This window comes from Antrostomus carolinensis, unplaced genomic scaffold, assembly GCF_000700745.2.
Source record: "Antrostomus carolinensis isolate BGI_N321 unplaced genomic scaffold, ASM70074v2 scaffold7419, whole genome shotgun sequence".
Taxonomy (NCBI): Eukaryota; Metazoa; Chordata; class Aves; order Caprimulgiformes; family Caprimulgidae; genus Antrostomus; species Antrostomus carolinensis.
Window position 1 is genome coordinate 134,149 of NW_010339156.1, and position 22,295 is coordinate 156,443.

The following is a 22,295-nucleotide window of genomic DNA, read 5'->3' on the forward strand; positions in this document are numbered from 1 at the left end:
AACCATGGAATTCAAGCTGACAAGAAAATATGTAGCTTTACCTCTTTATCACCTCCAACAATGACAACAAGAGAGCACAACAGGTATATTTCATGATTACTCCTCAATAGTAATCTTTAGAAAATCCAGATATATTGCTGGATATTGAACCTACTAATTATAGAGGTATAATTTTCATAATTATTCTGATTATATCATCCACTTGCCCTGTACCATTAGATGAGAAATATCAATTCCAGAAACTTCATTACAATTTTTATTGCTCATCAGAAGCATTTCTTACTCTCAAAATATTCAGTATAGAGACAAAACAGGGAAAACATGCTGAGTGCAATGAAAAGCAGTGGAATGCCAAAGTGCAAATACTGAATAAGGTTGTTTATAAAAAAGCTACTTCTTAATATTTCCTTATTGCCATAAAATCCAACAACTCAAAGTTTATATTTTGAATTTGCTAGTATACTTTCTTTGTACTCAATTCTTATTTTTCAGTCACACTAGGGTCTTCCTTTTTATTTTGTATTTCCTTATCGCCATTTCAATAGAGATAGATACTGATAAGTGTATAGCAGATTACAGTTTCAGTACTAAAGACAAACAGTAACAGTGACTGCAACAGGCATTGTATTTCTGTTAAGTTGTGGAATTCCAATTCCAGTCATTTACATAAAGTAAATATTCTATGCCTCTTAAAAAGCCCAAGTGTCTTGGAAAATCTTCAGACAAATGAACTATACTGGATTGCTGATGCAACTCAAAGGAACTGTGCTGAATTATACCAGATATGAATCTTTCCCATTTTCGGTTGCCAAAATATTTCTACATACAGCTTAAATTTTTAACCCTGTGCTCTTCTTGCCATGTTCTTAAGCTGTGGACTGTTAAACAGCTTCCGTATCTCTCCAGAGATGCAAATCCCTAGCTCCTGTACAAATGAGGGCAGAATGTTCTACATAAATGGGAGACAATGTCATCACTTAGCACTGTGGGAAGCATTTCAAAAGCTGAAATACCCTTGCCTTCAAAAGCAGGAAAGCTTTTAAAGAAGTCTGAGGCTATCCACCATCCTTGTTTGCAAAAATCTGGTAAACATTTGATCCACTGGAGTTCAGTTTTCTTCAAAGCCATGCACACCTTAGCCTAGCCCCACCTACAGTCCTTTGTGTTAAAGGTATCCAGTTGGGGGATATCACCTCAACCTATAAATCTGCATATCAAAACATAGTCTATATCATAGACTATATCATAGTAAATATTTCTTTCCAAGCAAATCAATAAATATAATTTTGACTGTTTAAACTCCATATGTATTTTTATTAGTTAGCTAAAAACACAAAGATTATTTCTAAATTCTCTTCAAACCTTCTGTTTAAACAGTCTATGTTGCAATGCTTGGCCTGCAGCACTTCTATTTTTATCTCTAATGGAACAGTCTTAAATTGCTTATTTTCTGTTTACTAAAGTCATTGAGCTTGTAACCATGGCAACTGTGGCAAGTGCCACAGCTTAACAGTTTTATTAAACGGAGTGAAGGTACAGCTGCAAAACTTGAAAGGCCAGCATGTCAATTGTATACATAGCTCAAACTGCCACATATACCACATTATAGCAAGTACTACATTAAATATGAGGAGCAAGAATCTGATCTTGGTTATAATGATATAAATTTTTACTATATCTCTCCTTAACAGAAAAAAAAAATTAAAAAAATCTTGTGTAACACAGATCAGAGTTCTGTTTTTGTCAACTGCACAGCCTGTCAAGTTCCAGTGATTACTGTATTTGAATGCATAAACTGCAGATGATATACATTGAACCAGTCCCTAGTTATCATGGAAAGACACCATCTCACTGTTGTGTTTGCTTGAAGGTTTTAGCACATTATTGTCTTGCTTACAGCAATCACATTATTTTTGTAACCGCTATATTTTGTTAGGTTAATAAAAGGAATGAAATCAAAACTAATGACATTGTCAAATTAAACTTCTTAAGAGTTAAGAAGAATTAACACAAAGAATTCTTTAAATCTGTAATTAAGCATTTGAACAAGAACACCTTGAGTACCAGAGGTGCTGGGAATTTACACGTTCTGATCATTTCAGTATACGCTTGGTATGCTTCATGTATATGAAAACTAGGGTACTTTTAAATTCATACTTCAAATTGTATATTACAGTTAAGTCAAATTATTCTGAAAATTATTGAAAATTATTACCGCAGTTTAGAATTTTTTTGTGATAAAATATAAAACCCCATAGGATCAGATAACAAATATAATTTTTAACACAAACCTAAACATTATACAGCCCCAAAAGATTGAGCGCTACATAAGAATAGTGATATATTTACACCTATAAATATTTAATGCATTTTTCATCCTGTTGTAATAGAACCAAAAGCTTGAAAAAGGTTTGACATTTAGAAGAATGGGGTTCTGCTTTCTTCACAAGTGTTGTGGTTGGAACAGTGTTCACATTGCTACTTTTGGTGCTAAATGTCTCCATATTGCAAGTCTGTCCACATAGGTACTTCCAGTGAATAAAAAAACAAAAAGTAAAATTGACATTTTAAAGAAGAGATCTTTTGGAAGAGGTAACAGTCTAATAAATTATCAGAAGATGTATTTCTTTCTATTAAAATGTTCCTATTTAAATAAGAATAGTGTGTTCGATGTTCAAACATTAAATCCAAATAAATATTCTTCACTGTCTGTTGGTGTAACTTGAATTACTGGAGTGGAAAAATAGTAAAGTTTCCTTTCATTTATGCATTTCTTTCTTTCTTTCTTTTTTTAATCCATCTGCAGGATCTACCTTCATTTGCAACACCCACATAATTCCAGTGAAAAATCAAGAAGGAGTAGCAATGATGTTTATTATTAACTTTGAGTATGTAACAGATGAAGAGAATGTGGCATCTCCCGAGAAGTGCAAGCCAATATTGCCATCCAAACTTGTAAATCGTAAGTTACTCATTGAAAGTTCTCTTCTTACCTCCTCTTTTAGCTGGGAGAGTAATTAACCTGAGCAATAATGATATAAAATGAATTATGCAATCTCCTGATTCATTTAAGATAGAATTCAAAACAATAAGAAGTTAAATGTAGCAAACCTGTTATAAAGTTGGCAAGATAATCTATCAGAACTCTGGCAGTACTAACAGCATGGATCTTGTGAGTACTGCTAGGAAATAAAAATTAATTAAAAGTAAAACATTTCACAGAAGAGCATTACCCTTGAAAAAATCGATTATGAACAGAAAACTACAAAAAAAAAGTATTATGATATAGCCCAAATATTTCACCTTAGCCTATTCAAAATTGAATATTTCTGTTTTCCTTTTGAAATAATAGTTGGTGGAAGGTTTGATTGGATTAGACTAGGAAATATAAATGTGGAAAAAAAAGTTAAAGCATAATTAAACATCCTGATTTTATAAAATTTAATTATTTAGATTGGCTTGAAGGATGTGGGGGGTTTTTGATATGCAGGAAATGCTTTTGTTTTCATTCCACTCTGGAATGTAAGTATTGTCAAAATCAGAAAACTCTACACAAAACAAAAGTCCATTTTTATACAGCGAGACTGCAGCTTTCTGTCCCACTATCTGCAGAACATTTGCTCTTTTGCTGACCTTCACTCTGTGCAGCAACAACATGTGATCCTTCTGCTTTGCATCTGCACTCACGTAATCTGTTCTTACTACAAGATTTCCCAGAACATATCCCCATTTGTACAAGCTCTTAGTAAAGCACAGCCACTCTTCCCTGCCTGGCTCAGCAACAGTTGGAAAATACCTTTTCACAGTGTAATAATCTTTAACGTTAGTATGATAAAGGGACCTGGAACCTAGGTTTTCTGATTGTTAAATCAACACTTCAGCTTTCTCTAGATAGGAGACAAAGACCGGTATGATCTTCACTATGAGAAGCAAGGGGAGGACTTTCCGAATGTAAGCACTGTGCACTACCTGAAGTGATGACATGCTGTATTTTCTGCTAGTTATGTTGAGAGGATTGTAAGGAGGAGGCCTGTAGCTGTGCATACAATAGCATTACCAGGTTCCTTCTGATAAAAACAGCCTCTTCCATTCTTCATGATCTAGACTTTTTGCACTATACCTTCTAGACAAAATGCATAGAATATCACTCAGAGTTCAGTGCATATCGAAAAATACATAAACAAAAAGTCTCCCCAAAATATTGCCAAATCACTCACATTTTTAAAAGATTTTACTTCTATAATTAATTGGGAAACTGAAAAATACTATTTTCATTAATAACAGGGAAAAAAAAACTGAATCACTCCAGATGGGCCAAAGTCCTTCCACTTACGTCCATATAATGCTACAATGGCTGTAGATATAAGATTGTGGAAAGGAAAATTCCCATTACTGGAAACTATCAGTCTGCAAATAATTATTGTTTATCAAATACCACACATTATTAAAATAGCCTTTGTAAATGTTCTTTACAATATACATTTAAAATCTTGTGCTTTTATACTTCCTTTTCTTATTCTGTTTTGCAGAGGGGTTTTTAATAACCAATACAGCAGTATTTTTAATTTTTCTTGAGCCAGTAAGAAAAACATTTTTATTTTTCTAGTGATGTTATGGTAAAAATCCCATTAAAGGTTATCAGAAAAAATAATAAAATTGCATCAGAAATAAAATTATTAAAATTACATCAAGTAAACCTCACTCATACTCTGTTTCTATTTCAGAATGCCATGATTTTGTGAATTTTGAACATTTTACTTCCTGGTTTTAAAAAACAATTTTATAACACAAATAAATTTGTTTAGCTGGTCTATGTTTAATGTGGTTTTATTGACAAAATAGAAGGTAAAATACCAGTCGGGTGCAGGGGGGGCGGAGCTTCATGTCCTGAAAAAGAGCTTTTTGTTCCACTATCTGCAATACATCACTGTACATTTTCAAGTGTTGTCACTTGCCATATTTTAAAGTGAAAAGTTGCAAAAGAGGACAGCCACAAAAAAGCACTTAGTCAAAACATCCTTCTCTAGTTTTACTGTAGTTAGGCCTGATATACACAGAGGATTTGCTTGCTGGGAGTTCTTGAAAAATGAATAGGTGGGGCTCCAAGTTTAGTATGTAACAAAGAAAGATCAAGGTGCAAAAGGAGGCAAAGAAAGGTGACTTGAACCATTTTCCTGCTACTGGGCACAGTCAGATGCCAGAAACTGGCAGAAACTAGAGCAGGCACATGGCTGCTCTTACTCCTACCTAGATGCTTGTGGTTTCAGAGCAGACTGTTATGTGGGCAGGATGGGAAGAATGGGGATACAAAATATGCTACATAGCCAAAAAAATTACTCTGGGAAGAGAGAATTCTAAAGAAAGAAGCCAACCTGTGCAAAACATCCAGAAATAACTGCAAGATATTTAGTACAGGCCAACGGTGGATTTGATTGGCAGATTCTCTAGGAGGATGTTAGTTTTTCATCATCTTACTCTATTTAGAACATACACCAACAGGTAAAGCAGGTGCTCTGTTTTCATTAGATTACACACAAAATGGACAGCAATGGGTACTGGCTCGGCAAAAAAAAATCCAGCAACCAATTTAGAGAATAAAAATAGAGAGAGAACGAGCCATGTAACAAGTGCAATACATCTCTGACAAACAACCAAGATAAGCAACAGCTAATGACAAAAGAGAAAAGATTTCAGATTGCATTAACATCTACTACCCAGAAGTACACAGATCATAAGAGATTTCTTTCCAGAGCTCCTTATATTGAGTTTTCTCATATTAGAATGACTTTTCAACATGAGAGCAAATAAAAATGACTGAGTAAGGTTGCAGGAGAGAAGAAAAGTGAATAAGAAACAAAAAGATTACAGTTATTTTCCTGACCCTAGAAAATAAGATAACTCTTCCATACTATCATTCTTCCTCTAATTGATTTATTAGGAGTTGACATAAAATTTATCAAATGTAACTTTGAAAAATCTTTCCTTTTTTGAAAAGCATCTATCCTGCTGGCTGCAGCCAACAGTTTTGAACAAGAATGATCACCACAATGCTCCTTATGACTGAAATCTAACACAATGTAAGAAAAAAGCATTTAATGCCATACACAGTGAATTCTCTTTTCAAAGGCTCTAATAGAAAAGAGGGATTCCAATCTGTAAAAGAGTTGAGGGCCCTCTGAGCAAATTAAAGACCTATGGAAGGCAACTGACATTTGCTAGGTTGAGCTCTGAGACTACATTTAGCTCTGGATAGGCAAGAAATTAAAAATTTACCAGCTGAATACTTACAGATATTTTAAATAGTGTTTGTAAGCATTTTGGGACAGGGATCCTGTCTTTTGTTATGTGCTATTAAAATGGTTTACACAACTAGGTTCTGATTCAGGATTAGGGTTGGCAGATTATGATAATAATAGATTATTATAAAAAATATGATATTTTGTCAGTAGCATGATGACCACATTTGAGTATAAATAGCATTTTTTCTAGTATGGTGCTCAGTTGTTCCTAGCATATTCAGCAAAAAACTTAATAGGCAGCAACGTGAAAAGTGAAGATACTGGCTTCACAATAGCAGTGTAAAAACCCTTACACATCTGATCCTTTTGTTCCCTTCATTCTTCCTTACAAGAATTTATTATCAGTTCTCTGAGGCAATCTGACCAGGGTTTATTCTACCAAATAGCTAAATTTTGGAAAATCTTAGCATGCACCAAATCTTTAAAGAACTACTAAATCACAGCCAGACAATTTTTCACTTTTTTCTGTTTCATTGCTTTTGTGTTTTGCCACAATTCTGTATTTCAATATATGCCATTTCACTAGTAAAACAAAAGAAGTACGTGTTCATATATAACTCTTTCCTTTTGGGGAAAAAAAAAATCCCAAAACATTTCTCATATCTTTTTGTTTAAACTTCTAACCAAATTTATTTAATGCTATGACTGTCCCATCTTTATATTCAGAGAGGTGAAGAAATTTCTTCTGCAAGCACTTCTTCCATGGCTGCGTAACATCCTCTTTTCCAGAGAGGATGTACTTGTACAATGTGCAGTTAAAGTGAGACTTACAGAAAGTGATTTCTGCTATAGATGTGCATTCATCATCCAATCACTCTTTCTAAATTTTGTCTCATTACTAGATATGAGCATTCTATTAATTCTTACTTCAAGTCTTTTCTAATAAGCTTATTTGCTTTCTGTGTTGCCTTTAGATCATGGAAATGTTTTATACTTCCAGAAATTAACTTCTATACCCAGAGATAAAAACACTTAATAACTTTACCCCACCTCATATTATCTGTGAAATGCTTGAAGACATAACTGCCTGATTTTTAAGTGAAAGGATATTTGTTTGGCATATTAAAGTGTTAAGATCAGAACTTTTGAGCTACATAAGCCCTAAAAATGGTTTTTACTCATACTGTAACATTTCTTTGCACTGTTCTCTGTCACATCTGGTTGACATTTGCTTGATTGTCACTTCAATGATAAAAAATTATTCCCAAAAGTATTGTTCATAAATTTTCATTAAACTAATCATTTGACAAAGTCGTATAAAATTTTCAACTCCAATTGAAATAATGCACAAATAATAGATATTTAGCAAGAGTCATTTAGGAAAAGAAAACTCACTCCTGTTAGACTCACTGGAAAAGAAAAAAAGAGCTTTCTATAGATTGCCTACAAAAAACTAAATTAAGAAGATAGGTGATTTTATACCAGTTTAGCAAAAAAAAAAAAAAAAAAATTAATACTAATAAATTATCACGTAAATTTGTCTACTAGTAATAGTTGTGAACCAATATATGAGAAGAATTCCTGTACAGTGTGTTGCACAGACTTCATTCAACTCTGTATCAGACTTCATTAAACTCTTTATAATAAAGTGTTAAGCTACTATAACTTCTGTATACAAATATGGCTTTTAAATCATCTGTTGAGGAAAGGGAAAGTAAGTGTCTAATTTTATTCCCAAAACTGTCAAACATTCCAATCTGGCATGTTCATCCACTCCTCCAATTTGATGAAGAATTTTTACAGAAATTTAAGAAACTGGTGGCATAAATTAATATTTGCTCCTGGCACCTGATTCTGTTCTTCAAAACTGTCAAATATTTTGCGTCTGTAAAGCTAGTAGCTGCAAAATTAAAAAATCAATCATGACACAGAATGGACACAGAGAAAATCATCAGCCATTTCACAGTGACAGAAGTCATAAATTTGAGGACACTGACTTTGATATGAAGAATGTAGCTATAGTGTTTCTACTCAAAGTAGACCATTTGTGGGATTGTATTGTACACATATGCACAAGATGAGGAAAACCTCTTGGAACTTTAATTCTGAGTTGTCTTCTTTTTCTGCCCCATCTAGACCATGCTACTTTTTTACTGACCTATAAGTGCCTTTTCAAACATCTACTACAGTTGTTTCTAAAGTAAAACTCCTATTAATATCTAGACTAAAATAGCTAAAGTCAGATGAGGTAACTTTATTACAAGTTTTATTAATTTAACTTCAAAATATTTTGAGTACCTAGAAGTACTAACCTACAAGCTAATACTGGTTCCCAAACACAGTGTTCGTTACCTCATGGGAGGAAGCCCAGAAAGTTATTTGATTAAGTACATAATTGCATCCTGGTGAAGAGGGATATTTGATGATTGCCATGATTTTATCACTTCCAAATCTATAAGCCTATTAAAGACACTCTGGGATAATTCCTTGGGTTTCTTCGTCTAAAGGAAATTAGAGGATGTCTTATACATCCACTAAGGGTATACTTTTTGGATAAGGTTCAAAGAAAATGACCAGGCTAATAATATTCTTAAAACAGCTAAAGCCATAATCAGAAAACCTTTCAAGCAAGGACATCCTTCAAGGTGCTTACACTTCATTGTTTGGCTCTAACCTGGTCCTGGCAATGGAGTTATATCCCAGGAGTAGAGACCACTGCCTCCACTGAAGTTACAAATAAAACAAGCACAACTGAAATTCAAATCCAGATTTTAATTTAAGTCAAAGGGTTAACTCAAAAAAAGGTATTCATTTTCCTCTGTGCAGAGAATTTTTCTATATAAGTAAGCATAGCAGTTTAGTGAGAGGCAAGCATATATTTTTTCCTAAACATATATGGACAACAAAATTGTCATGAAAAATTGTATACCATTTGATGCATACAAGTTGGCCACACAGAACATGGCACATATAAGCAATGGTAACCCCCGACTTTGCACAAAATGTAATGAGAAATTTGTCCAGGGTCTTATTTTTAGCTGCACCTCTGGGAGAAAATTCATCATAAGTCAAGGCTAGTCAAGAAAAATTGTTTCCAGGAGGACAAAGGTTTCTATCTAGCCAACCAGCAGCATAGTTCTGACAACCCTTGTGTCAATATGTGTATTTGTCTCCAAGGTAAATTACAGTGAATGTTAGGTGAACAGAGACAGTGTTGAACTCTTAGCAAAGGAATATAGCCAAACAGCAATCAACAGAAAAAGACAGAAGGACCTCTAGTACTTTCACGTTCATGGATCCAAAAATACCTAATTGCCGAATTAACAGAATAGCCATTAAGATAAATAAATTCTACTGGTCTTCTTTTACAGAAAGAGATACAAGTGGGGTGGCTATATCTTGTTTTCTCATGACAGCTACTGTTTAGGCTCAGATTAGAAAGGAAGCTGTTTGCATTACAGCTTCTCCCAGCTAGGATCATAGATCTATTGTGCTATATCTTGTACAAATATTCAATAAAAAAAGACAATCTCTGCTTAAAGAGATTACAAACTGAAAAGAGGAAATGACACAGCTTTCAGTAACTTTCAGTGGAGATGACTTGTGCACACTGGACAAGAAAAGGAACACAAGCTGACAATACACTGGCTATGCAGAGACCCTGCAAATTTTCTGTTTGCTATTTAAATAAATACATAGTAAGTATGAGAAGTGAGTATGAAAAGGATTCTTCGATTGAAGTAGATCCAGGACATTTCTTCCAGTCCTATATTTTTCTTAATTTTTAACAGGTCCCCTATCTAATTCTTTTCGGGACATTTAAAACAAGTGGGTTCTGTGAGGTATCTTGAAGGCTAGGATAATGATTTTTCAAAGTCATCCCACATTATAATACATACCCTCAGGAAAGTATAAAGGCAGTCAGTTTTGCATCATTCTCTGATGGAAGAGATAGACATACGTCTTTATTATTCTTAATAAGAACTAGCACAGAGAACTTAACACATCTATGCACTTGTTAAATTGAATTAGAGATTTTAACCTTAAGAGGAAGAATTCAAAACTATCAGGGTATCTCAAGCTTAGATGAAGAGGATGCTACTAGATAGCAGAAAAATATATTTAAATGGATTTGAGAAGCTTTCAGATGGACACTGGTTATAAGAAATATGTTTTGTTATTTATATTATTCAACTTGGAGTTGACATTCTTTTAAGGTAAGCAAATAAAATTGATCTATAGATAAAAACAAAGGGTGTATCACCCCTGTGTCTTATTTGTCAGGCGTAGAATCCTATCATTATTACTTGACTATATTAAGGAGAATAGCACCCAGGAAAGTTGTGTATTTCAAAGATCTGAAAGCAACTGGCAAAGACACATAGCCTGAAGAGTTCTTCCCGTGAAGACATGAAATAAGTGAGTAGGAATAAGTGAGTGAGTAATATGAAACTTCTCTAAGATCATATTCTGAACAAGTATCAGTGAAAAAAGACTATTCTTCCTAAGGAGATTATGAATTCTTGAACTTTTAAATAAGTTTTCTCCAAACAAAACTGGCATTTCCTAGCAAACAAATTATCACCAAGAAATTAGAAGAGGTTCCATGTCATAAGAAGTAGCACATTGGTCTGGATACACTTACATTAGTTTTCTGTCTGAAACATTAGCCAATTTTAAAACTTGGTAATTGGAAACATATATTGATCTATGCAACAAACTTAGTAATTATCAAAGTTCTTCTTAATGGAATAGTTCTTAAATTTTCCAAATAAAAAGGCAATATACTTTTAGAACAATTCTTCTGCAGATTACATATATTGTATATAAATTCAAGGTACCTGAATTTGCTTCTAAAATGTGTGGGAATTTGATATTCTACCTTCTTTTCTTAATAGTCTGTTTATTTTTTGAACCTGTTTCTTTTTAAGCTAAAGCTTTTTGTAAATCAAGTTTAATTGTATTTCAGATGGTAACAACCTTTCCAGTGGTTCTTCTTCAGGTAAATCTATCTTCTAAAATTCTATCTACTAAAGTCTTTTTATTGCTTTGTTCTGGTTCTATTATTTCAAGATCTCATTACATTTTATATAATTATAGAAGAGTGCAAGTCAAATATGGCTCTTGCTCCCACTCTCTGGATACTTATTTCCGCAAAACTATAGATATAACAGCTAAACTATTAAATTTAGTATAATTATATGACATATAAAATCCAAATGTAGTGATACTTTTCAGCTTATTATCACTGAAAGTTCTTGTATGCAGAGCATAAAAAAATTTCAATCAATATATGAGACAAAACACACTGTGGAATTTGTTAGCAGGATATAAATTCAGTGTTAAAACATAAAGAGAACTTCTTCAGGCTTCCTATCTCAGACAAAAGCAATTTTTTTAATTCTATGAAGTCTGGCAACCAAGGTGATAAAGGGTTGAGAACTTCTTGAGAACTTGATTTAATGAATTATTTTCTCCAGCTACCAAAAAACCCACCATATTCTCAGCAAGACACTAAAATACTATGCTAGTTGATTAAGTCTTTGCATATAATATTTGTTGTGATGCAACATTTCAGTTATTGACTTTTTTATTTTTTTCCACTTTTGATTATGTCTAAGAAATAAAAATGTAAGTAAAATCTCTTTCTGAGAGGACCAAAAATTCTTTGTTCTTATGTCTTTTTCACAAAAACACTCTAACTCCTATAATCTTAACATATTTAATAAGATCTAATAAATGGGAAGAAAACTAGACAGGCAAACGTACATGTTCACATTAACATCCAAGGATATAACCATTCTGTCTTTTGAGGAAGACCCTGAGAACATTGTTCAGACTAAATTTATTGGTCATCCACACAAAGCATAGCCCTACATGTAGCTATAGACTTCATTCCCTTTCTTTCATGTTTTGACAGGCTACCTCAGAGGCCTGTGTGTAGACAAGAGGATCTGGAACCATATTATTCTCTTAGCCATTCTCAATAGTACTTTTTAGGAGAAGTATAGCCTGAAGACAAAAATGTGCCACCACCAGCACGGAGATAAAACAACTTTCTCACTTACAAGGGAACATAAAGAAGATTGCTGTTACTAATACTGATAGAACTCGAGTGCAATCTTAAATCTTAGAGAAAACTAAAAGAACTGAAGTGACAAAACTAAAGTAGACCATACCAGAGGATAAAAAAATGTGTGTATGCAATATCTGAGAATTATAAATTTAAGCTTCTAAAGTTAATAATTGAGTAGAGCTTCCTTTACATGCCTGAAAAGTAATTAAGATTATTTAATAAGCAGAGCAAGAAAATGATCCACTTCTGTATGCTTCTCTACATTTTGAGGGAAAAGAACTGAAAAAACCCATAAGGGGCTCTTGCTGTAATTCTCTGTCCTACGGCTTGCAGAGCCCAGAACAAAAATAAGGCAGCAGTGTTTGCATAGAGTACATTCAAGTATTTGCTGCTGTTTTAGACTGACAATGTTTAAGGAATCCATTTCTCAAAAGCAATTGTTTCCTTCAGTCTGTTGCATGAGTTGTTAGATGGTATTTCCAAGCCTTTGAGCAGGAATTCAATAATTATCCATGTCTCTATATTTCTGATAACCTATATCTTGAAAATGCCTTGACAATAGGCATTGAATTATCAGAAAATCTTTCAGCAAAGACCTGACTTGTGCTCCTTTTGTCAAAATAATCTTCCTCATTGTTTGGGGAAGTTTCAGAACAAAACTACTGTTGAATTAACAAATGCTCTGTAGGATAGTCTGTCATAATTGACCTACCTTACTTGCCCTTGTCAAGGAAATCTCTCTCTGTTTAGAATAGCTGGATCTTTGTGGATATGTATGTTGTATGCCTTAATCTTATATACTGAAAAAGTAACATATGTTTCATATTACAGCCAGACCAGTCATCAACTATGATAAAATTATCCAAGACTTTATTTTCTCCAATATTCTACCACATTTAGCAGGTTGTACCAGAACATGGGCAGCTCAGAGTTTGGTTTAGATCTCAGCCTAGTACAGGTGGTACATCAAACAGGGAAACAGTTCTGACAGCTTCTATGCCTCACTTAATTTATCTTGTGCAAACTTTTTGTGCATTTGAGTTCCTTTTATTTGATTTTGGCAAGTCTAATCTAGAGAAGGTTAAGAGTTTAATAGACTAAATCTAACTCCCAGCTAGGGAGCCTGAGACCATCTATGGCCTGTTTTCCCTTTGGTTGACTTAGACATGGGTTAAATAGACTTTGGGATAGCACATAGCATCTACCAGTAATCCTAAAAACAGTAAAGAAATTGTAGGGAAAATAAAGCTTTCTCACTTGTAGGTGTTTCTCTGACTTTACCACTGTGTCCAGTATGTAAATATACATTTTCATCACCAGAAGTTTGCAGAGTATCTTCACTGTAGCAAGGCAATATTCAGGCCAAATGTAATTTCCTTTCCTTATTACAGAATGCTTGCACAGAACAGATAGGGGAATTACTTGCTACACAAGTGTGTTGAGTTACTAAAGAAATCCTTATTCTGTTTTTGGGGTTTGTTTTTTTTTTTTTTGCTGGAATGCCCCATTTTCAAAATGAAATTTGTATTGATGGGGCAGGAAATCTGCAACCACAATCATAACTGTTAAAAAGGTCTTTTTGGAACCAATTTTCATTCTTCTTTTATTTTTTCCCCCACCACGAATTTCTATATAATGGTATTTAGTGTTTCAGAATTTCAATTTTCCATTAATGTTAACATTTCCCATTTCAATACTTACGAAAAGCAAGGCTATTAATTTTTCTTATAAAGATAGTCTTTTTTTCCTACATTTTTTTTAACAAAACTATTAAACAAAACATTTTATTTCCATGAATTCTAAATATCTTCTCCTTTCATCTTCCAAAATATGAGAAAGAATTTTTAAAGGCTTTCAGAAGTTAAGAGAAGTTGATTTGAATTTGGGACTTTGGAGATAACTACATCTGCAAACAGTTTAGAAGTGTCCTTTTATACCTGCAGTATATTTTAGGAGTGAGTTCTACTATTTAGAAACTCTAAGAGTTAGCTGAGGTGGCACAGAGAATAAATGCAACCAACAGATTAACTCATTTGCAAATTACTTATTCAGTGAAGCAAGGTTTGAAAGGAGGAGGTGGAATGTAAGCCTGGAATTGTGACTCAGACTCACTGCTTTCCTCAATTGCTCTTAGTAAGACACAATTATACAAATCTCTGAGTCAGCATCATGAAGAATTTGGCAATCTAGTCTTCAACTTCAATAAAACATAAGGATTTTAATGGAACATCATCTGTATATTCATAGTAAATAGTTAGTTGTACCTCAAAAATATTTTAATATTGTAAGCCAAGATAAATCTGCTCTGCCATCATACCTACACAAAGCAGTGTTGTTCACTTTCAAACAAATTATTTTATCCCATAAACAGTATGCCAGTAAAGTTTCCACTGACCCTTCTAGTCTATACTGGGACAGCAGGCCTGGGGCCATGAATTTTGCTTCATGACAAACTGTATTATTACTGAGCTGAGCAAGGAAGTGTAATGTAAACTAGACAAATTCTGAATGGGCCTCCTGATAACTTTAGCTGCAGTACTGCAGGAGAGAGCTGAATGTCTAGCACATCATATAGCTCATTATCTATACAATGAAGAAGAATAACAATGCTCCTCCTCTATAGAATATTCAAATTAAAAAGCAGGAAATATGGATTTTAACTTTGAGACCAATTATTACAATTTATGGAAGAATAGCAAAAAGGTACTCATTTAAGTTTTCTATTTCATGCCCTGGAGTCTTAGCAAGAAACAAAATTCTCACTGAGTATTCTTTCCAGCTGAACTGCAGTTAGACAGCTAAATCAGTAATGCAGTATAGCATGGTCATATTAACTTGGTGAAGCAGAAAAGACCATCTGCACCACCATGAATATGACTAAAATAGATTGCCAGCAAAAAGCCTTTAACAGTGTCTAATGCCAGAAAACCTTATGAATGGTATTTCTAGTTCAATGTAATTGATGAAAAAAAGAATTATAGTATTTGCTTCACTTTTGATGCAATAAGCTTTCAAAATTGATTTATACACTTTATACACTACTTTACAACTCCATTCTACATGCATTTAAAAATAATATTTTTTATGTACGTCACTAATTTCAACTGTAAGCAATTTGTTCAAGTATACTTAGTAAGTTATAAGAAATATGCATGTTCCCAAGGTGCACTCTGCTGAATATCACTGTGCAGATTGAAAATTGGCACCTCTAGCTGCTATTTAAAACATGCATGACACTTTTTATGTAATAGATTTCTGTCTACTCTACTGTTGTGTGTGTGTATGCATTAGAGTAATAGATCAAATGCTAAATATTTGGAATTCAATGAGCTTTTTCAGAAATTGTGAAGGAAAGAAAGGAAGCTTGTTCCGTGGTTTTATAATTTAAAGGAAAAAAAAAAAAGGTGGAAAGAAATGGTCAGATTTCTAAATACTGATATGTTACAAGTAGGGTCTCACAGGTTCTTTATTATTTAATATATTTTCAGTTACCTAGATAAAAAAGATGCAAACAGTGAGGTGAGGATGTTTGCAGATGTCACAAAATTATTCAGAATAGGATATGAGATTTACAGACATATCCTATGATACTGAGTGGCTGAGTGATAAAACAGCAAACAAATTTTTTTACAGACATAATAATAAACACTAAATTATCTGTTACCAATCAAGAAAGAAATCTCTCAGCTGTTGTGAAAATATCTTAAATTAGCACAGGCTAGGAAAATAACTCAAAAAGTAAATCAAATATTAGGAATTATAAGGAAAGGAATGAAGATCAAAACAAAAAGCCATTATGTCACTGCATTGATCCCTGAGTCTGGGAGTAGTTCAGGCCACTGTCAAAAATGATTACACTAGAAATGAAAAGGAACCAAGAAGAGTGAGAAGGATGACCAGAGATAAACAATACAGTTAGACAAGCATTCTTCAGATTGCAAAAGAGGTATGCAAAGAGGAATGTGACAGATGTATGAAAAGCTATAAACATTATTGAGACTATAAAAAGGGAGCAGCTATTAGCGATTTTTTAGATCATAAGAACTAGCACCCTCCCAAGGCTTAGCTTTATAGCAAGTAAGGGAAGTACTGTTTCACAAAGGTATGCTAAAATTATGGAACTGTTTCCTATAGGATGCTTTGCAGACCAAAGTGCAGGTGCATTTCAAAAGCACTGAGACAAATTAGTGAGGAAAGGTACACCAAACATTCAGTTTGTGGTTTGAACACAATCTCCAGCTCAGAAAGTTTCTGAACTGCAGATAGCCAGAAATTGAGTAAATTTACTGAGATAAATAACATAACGTAGTGGTTCTTAAACTCCTCCTCCATATATCTACTACTGGAAAATATCAGAGGTCCAACAGTGTGCTAGATGGATCTGTGGTTGTGTCTAGTATAGCAACTTTAACTCTTACATAGGTCTTTCTTTAAGAGCAGGGCACTCTCGCTTCCATTCATTTAGAATTCAAAATAAATTCAATACTAAATATGTAGGACATTCATCTTTAAAACATTAAATGATTAAGCTGTGCCATCAACTGCTCTACACTTACTGTTGGGCATAGGCATCAATGAAAGACTTTCAAAGCATTTCAGCATGGGATGATAAATTTCAGTGCTAAATATTAATAAATATTAGGTAGCTACAAACACTGGCGATTAAAAATTACTGAAAAAAAAAATTATCCCAAACAGAATTTCTTATGCCAGTAAGAGGGAATAAGACATTTTGAGATGTTCACTGAGCAACCATTTTGCTGTTGATTCACTGTGGAAAACATTCCTGTAGCAAAGTGATGAGTGACAAGAAGCTATTAGTTAAGTCAGACCATTTATTCAATGACATCTGATAATTTCAATTATTTCATTTTGTTGAAATTTTTTTAGCATTTCTTTTTCTAAACTGTTACTATGTTTTCTGTAAATTAGAAGTCCCTGTGCCTCCATATGAGTTGTATTACACAATACTTTAAAAAATATTTGCTATATGGGTTTGGTTTTTTAGAGGGACAGTCTGTAGATTTTACAGTTCTTCCCCTATGTTTCATTTATCTAGACCATATTTCACACTTCCTCTCAGCTACTGGTATTTATTACCGTTACACAAAATTGTTAGTTTTCCACACACTCGGAATAGCCTACCCTGCCATTCAATATACCAAGGCAAAAGAAGCCCACACTCATGCAAATGTACAAAAGATAACCGCATTGTACAGGTGCCATTGAGGCTTGAAAGCTGTGTCACTGTTTTTTCCTCCTGCATGTCCCTTTATTTTTCATTTTAAACTAATTTGAAGTAAGTGTTTTATTCAATCATAAAATTTAAGTATTGGAAAGGATTGTGGCAAAACTGATACACAACTTATTTTTCTTTCCTGAAGGATTAGCTCTAGTATCTTCCTGCCTAATTTGTAGCAAATAAATCAACACTTTTGAGCACATGGACTTCCACTAATAATAGAATCCACAAATACCTATTTCAGCATAACAGCTATGAAGCAAAGTAGTTTGATGTGCTCTAGCAGTCTTTTATAGAGGCATAGGTTTTTAATTTAGAAAGGACCATCAGAACAGATAATCTTAGCTCTTTTAAAACAGACTGTAGAATCAATGCTGCTATCCCTGTTCTGAGCTCACATGGTGGTTTCACTTGACTAGTAGCCAAACACAGATGCTCAATGACTCTCCCCTCCTTGCCAAGGAATAGGGGAGAGAATTGGAGGAATAAGAGTAGAGAGACTCGTAGGTTGAGACAAGAACAATTTAACAATTGAAATAAAATAAGACTCAAAATAATAATGATAACTTAGATCTGACTGAAGTATGAAATTCTTTAACACTATGACTATAACAAACTTAGAGCTATATAATATTTCCATATTTACACGTTCCATTGCCAATCATTGTAATTTATGAGGAATAAGTCAATTATTTATAGCTATTATTATGCACTCTCTGTGTAAAAAAAAAAAGCAGATTTTTCTGACTAGAAACTAATATGTAATATTTTCTTCTTTTGTACATATTTACATGTAGGAAGACTTTTTGGATTCCGGTTACCTGGATTGAGACTTCTAACGTACAGGAAGCAGTCCTTACCACAGGAAGACCCTGATGCAGTGATAGTCGATTTGTCGAAGCACAGCGATGACTCAGTGGCTATGAAGCATTTTAAATCACCTACAAAAGAAAGCTGTAGTCCTTCAGAAGTGGATGATACAAAAGCACTGATTCAACCCCGTAAATGTTCACCTTTGGTTAATATATCAGGACCTCTTGACCATTCATCACCCAAACAGCAATGGGACAGACTTTACCCTGACACGATACAGACAAGCAATCTACTAACCCATTCCAGATCAAAGGAAAGCATTTGTAGTATACGAAGAGCATCTTCAGTACATGACATAGAAGGCTTTAACGTCCACCCCAAGAACATTTTTAGGGACCGTCATGCAAGCGAAGGTATGGTAGAGAGTGAATCAATATTATGTGATGTACTAAGAATGGAATTATTGCAGTTTTTCATAGTAATTATCACCACTTTGTAAGCAAAACGAAATATAATCAACTGTATACATTCAAAGGCACACTAAAAATATTAAGGGCTCAAATATGGCAGGCTTATTTACACTAAATAGTGCTTTTCATGTCTAAGCAGACCAATGAAAATAGGGGGTTGCTTTTAAAATACCATCTGCCATCTGTATACAGATATAGAAAAATCGGGCACAACATTCCTAAAGCTAATACTGGTATTTGGGGAGAAAAAAATCAGGTGATCAAGTTAAAATTGCATGCACAGTTCTGTCCCATACTCACATATATTCCATTGGTTTTGGCTGTATGAAATCCTACTTCAGAGACTGATCAGTTTATTTTTCTTTTATCTGTAGTGTATACATTTTATATTCACTGATCCAACACTGAGACATGGTTTTTCTCTCACACTGGAGAAAATATCCTCAGCAACTCCATTGAGACATTTTGTGTATTGCTTAGTGAAATACTTAGTGAATGGTGAAATGCTTAGTGTAAAATTCATGTAAGTGATTTTCTCTTTGTGTTACTATATTCTTGCAATCAGCAAAATTTACAAAGATGTTTTCTCTCTTCTTTTTCTACTCTCTCCTAATTATGCAAAGTCACGGAGTGTGTTTCATGATTCCTTGTCAGAGACAAGGAGTTTGAGAAACTAGGGAAACAGCTTGGGAAACAGCTTAGCAAAGAGGTTGGAAATCCCTGTGAATGGAGAGGGACCTTTGAAACAGGCTTTCACAGAAAAGTTCACAAATACAACACTTTTGAAGCTACTGATGATCTAATGACTGGAATTGCATAGTTTTTATTCAAGCCAGATGACAAGGAATGTATGTGGAATTCATAAGATCTCAAAAACCTATGTCATAGAAGACTGTGCATAGATTCATAAATTAGCAAGAAAACGAATTTTCATTTTCAGTGATTGCCTGTTTTTCTCCTATTCATTGACTGCAAGTGTAAAATTCCTTTAAGTTCTCTTGCCATTTGGCAGGTCTATATCAGGGGCTCTTTGTTTCTGTATAACTCCTAAAATCTAAGTCTGAATGCTCGTTTGCCACCCAGATTAACTCCTAGAATAGCAGAACTAATTATTCCTTCCAGTTACACTTCCTGTATTAAATATAATGTGTAAATACTTATTTTCTCATTTCTGTTTCTTTTGGACTTTGATTTTTTTTCATTTCAAATGAACCTGAAAACTCAATTCAATCCATCCTAACCATACCATTTTGCTATATTTCATGTTCACATTCAAGCCAAGATTTCAAGTTCAGGATGTGGAGGCAAAAATCTCCAAGGTTGAACCTTGGCCTGTCTTTTGGACCATTGCATAAGCTTCATCTTGGTTTCAACTTCCCCAGATATTTAAACTAACCTTTAAAATAAAACATGTTTAAAGATACCTGTTTTGTCAATTTCTATTTTCAGAATTTATTCTCATTAAAGCACTTCCCAGTTGGTCATTCTTCATACAGTTGTATGATGAAAATGTGTAAAAATCAGTTTTAATATTAAGTTTCTTTGGTTATGGTGGTACAAAGCTTATGTAGAGATCACCACATTATTTATATACTTGCTGTATGGAGGAGCAAAAATTTCTAGCTCTATTTTGCTGAATAATATTTTTCAAATGTTAAATACTCAAGAAAATAAATTTTATTATGAGGAGTCAATAATCCATTTAAATTAATTTAAATAGCCTCTAATTTGATGTGATCATTCACAGTGTAAATGGATGAAACATTGCCACTCTGATTTCATTCTGCATAAGCTACAAAGTAGTAGATAATCTGGCCCTAAGTTTAGGTCATACATACACATTCTAAAAAAGTACAGTAGAACAGAAGATGGCTATCAGAATTGCATTAGAATTAGTAACAATCATTGATGCCACCTGCTTCCAAGCATATTAAAATTTGGCACCTTATGCTGAAAAGATGTTTACATTTAGCCAGCAAGTCCTGCTTGCCTTACTCAACAGTGAGCCATAAAACCCTATTGTTGCTATAGAATTATCCATGCAAGTTAGACAATCAGGATTCAGCCTACATCATCTTCTCTGGACTCACAGATTCTGAGCAGAAGCTGTAGATACTGTACTGGAGAATGTAAAGCTCTAAGTAAAAGTAAAGTACAATAAGCAGAAGTAAACTACAGTCCAAATATGCTAAATTACGGAGCCTCTGATTTTGCAAAATGTATTAGCCAAGGAAGCATAAGGTTCAATATATTTCCCATTCCATTTTAATTTTGTTTATTGATCCTAATAATTCTGAATGTTCGTGAACCCACTGAAAACTACTACTCTGCCTGAAAATGCAATTCAAAATTCAGATTTAATTTTTTTCCACTTCTTCCATTTCAAATAATATTAATTGAATTAGCATAACAGAATTCTGATAGAAGAGAATAGCATTATTTAGCTCAATACTAACTATAGTAATTCACCTGTGGTCAAATTAATTTTTAAATTCATTTGAGCATACTCAATTTAATCTCATTCTAAATTTGCCTATCTGACAGCAGAAGCAGCAGGGCAGGAACTGTGACTTCCACCCATCACCCAAATTCCAGCCAAGCCTTTCTCACCTGAAACACCAGCAATCCAGATTTTGCAGGCAGGTACAGGTTCACTGGGACGCTTTGGGAATTTTATTGTCTTTGGAAAGTTATCTCAGTAACATCCCTGCAGCCTTCTGAAAAACCAGCAGGCTTTTGACCCTAACAAACAGCCTACGAAATCTTCATTACTGCTACAGATGCCTGCCACAGAGAGGCATCAGGCTGAAAGGAACTTAATAAGCTCCGACACCTGTGGCCCAGAGGGCCCAGCTCGGCAGCCCGTACTCTCCAGTCCTTAGAAAGCAAAAGAAAAGCCAGAGAGAAAACAGGTGTGACATGATGCCACAGAAAAGGCCCAACGTCACCTCCAACTCCCCTCACAGGAGAAGGCCACGGCCTTTCTCCACAGCGGGCTGAAGCGGGCCCTCTGCAGGGACAGGGCTGTCACTGGGCGGGCAGGGGCACAGCCACCTTGGCCCTCGGAGGTGACCTGTCAGCAGGGGACAGCCACAGGTGAATATCAGCTTGAGCCCAACACACCTTTGAAAGCTGGTAAGCTGGTCGCCGTGGCCAGCTGCACACAGGAGCAGGGCTGCACCTCGTGCCTCGCCCCTCACTCCCTGCCAGCCCCCGGGGCCCTCGCCCACCCTCATACAACCTCCGAGCTGCCGCAGCTGAGCAGGGTGCACAACGAGAAGGGAGGGTGGTCTGTGGGTCATGTTGTACGCCCATAAATAGGGGTGGCATCTGCCTACCCACCTGTATGGCTTCTTTAAAATAATAATAATAAATAATAATAACAACAATAATAATATTTTCCCTAAAGAGGTTTGATCTCATGAGAGGATTCAGGGCTGGGTGTGCCTGGGAGG

At 34.5% G+C, this 22,295-nt stretch overlaps 1 protein-coding gene across 1 annotated transcript in view; it reads left to right on the forward strand.

Annotated features, from left to right (window-relative positions):
• Positions 1 to 22,295, forward strand: part of LOC104530983 (potassium voltage-gated channel subfamily H member 7-like) — a gene marked incomplete at its 3' end in the record, with an annotated part of 159,315 nt that overhangs the window by 133,851 nt on the left and 3,169 nt on the right. Inside the window, exons 3-4 of the mRNA XM_010175733.1 lie at positions 2,807 to 2,966; positions 18,359 to 18,783. Coding sequence (XP_010174035.1) covers positions 2,807 to 2,966; positions 18,359 to 18,783 — 585 coding nt within the window. The remainder of the gene's footprint in view (positions 1 to 2,806; positions 2,967 to 18,358; positions 18,784 to 22,295) is intronic.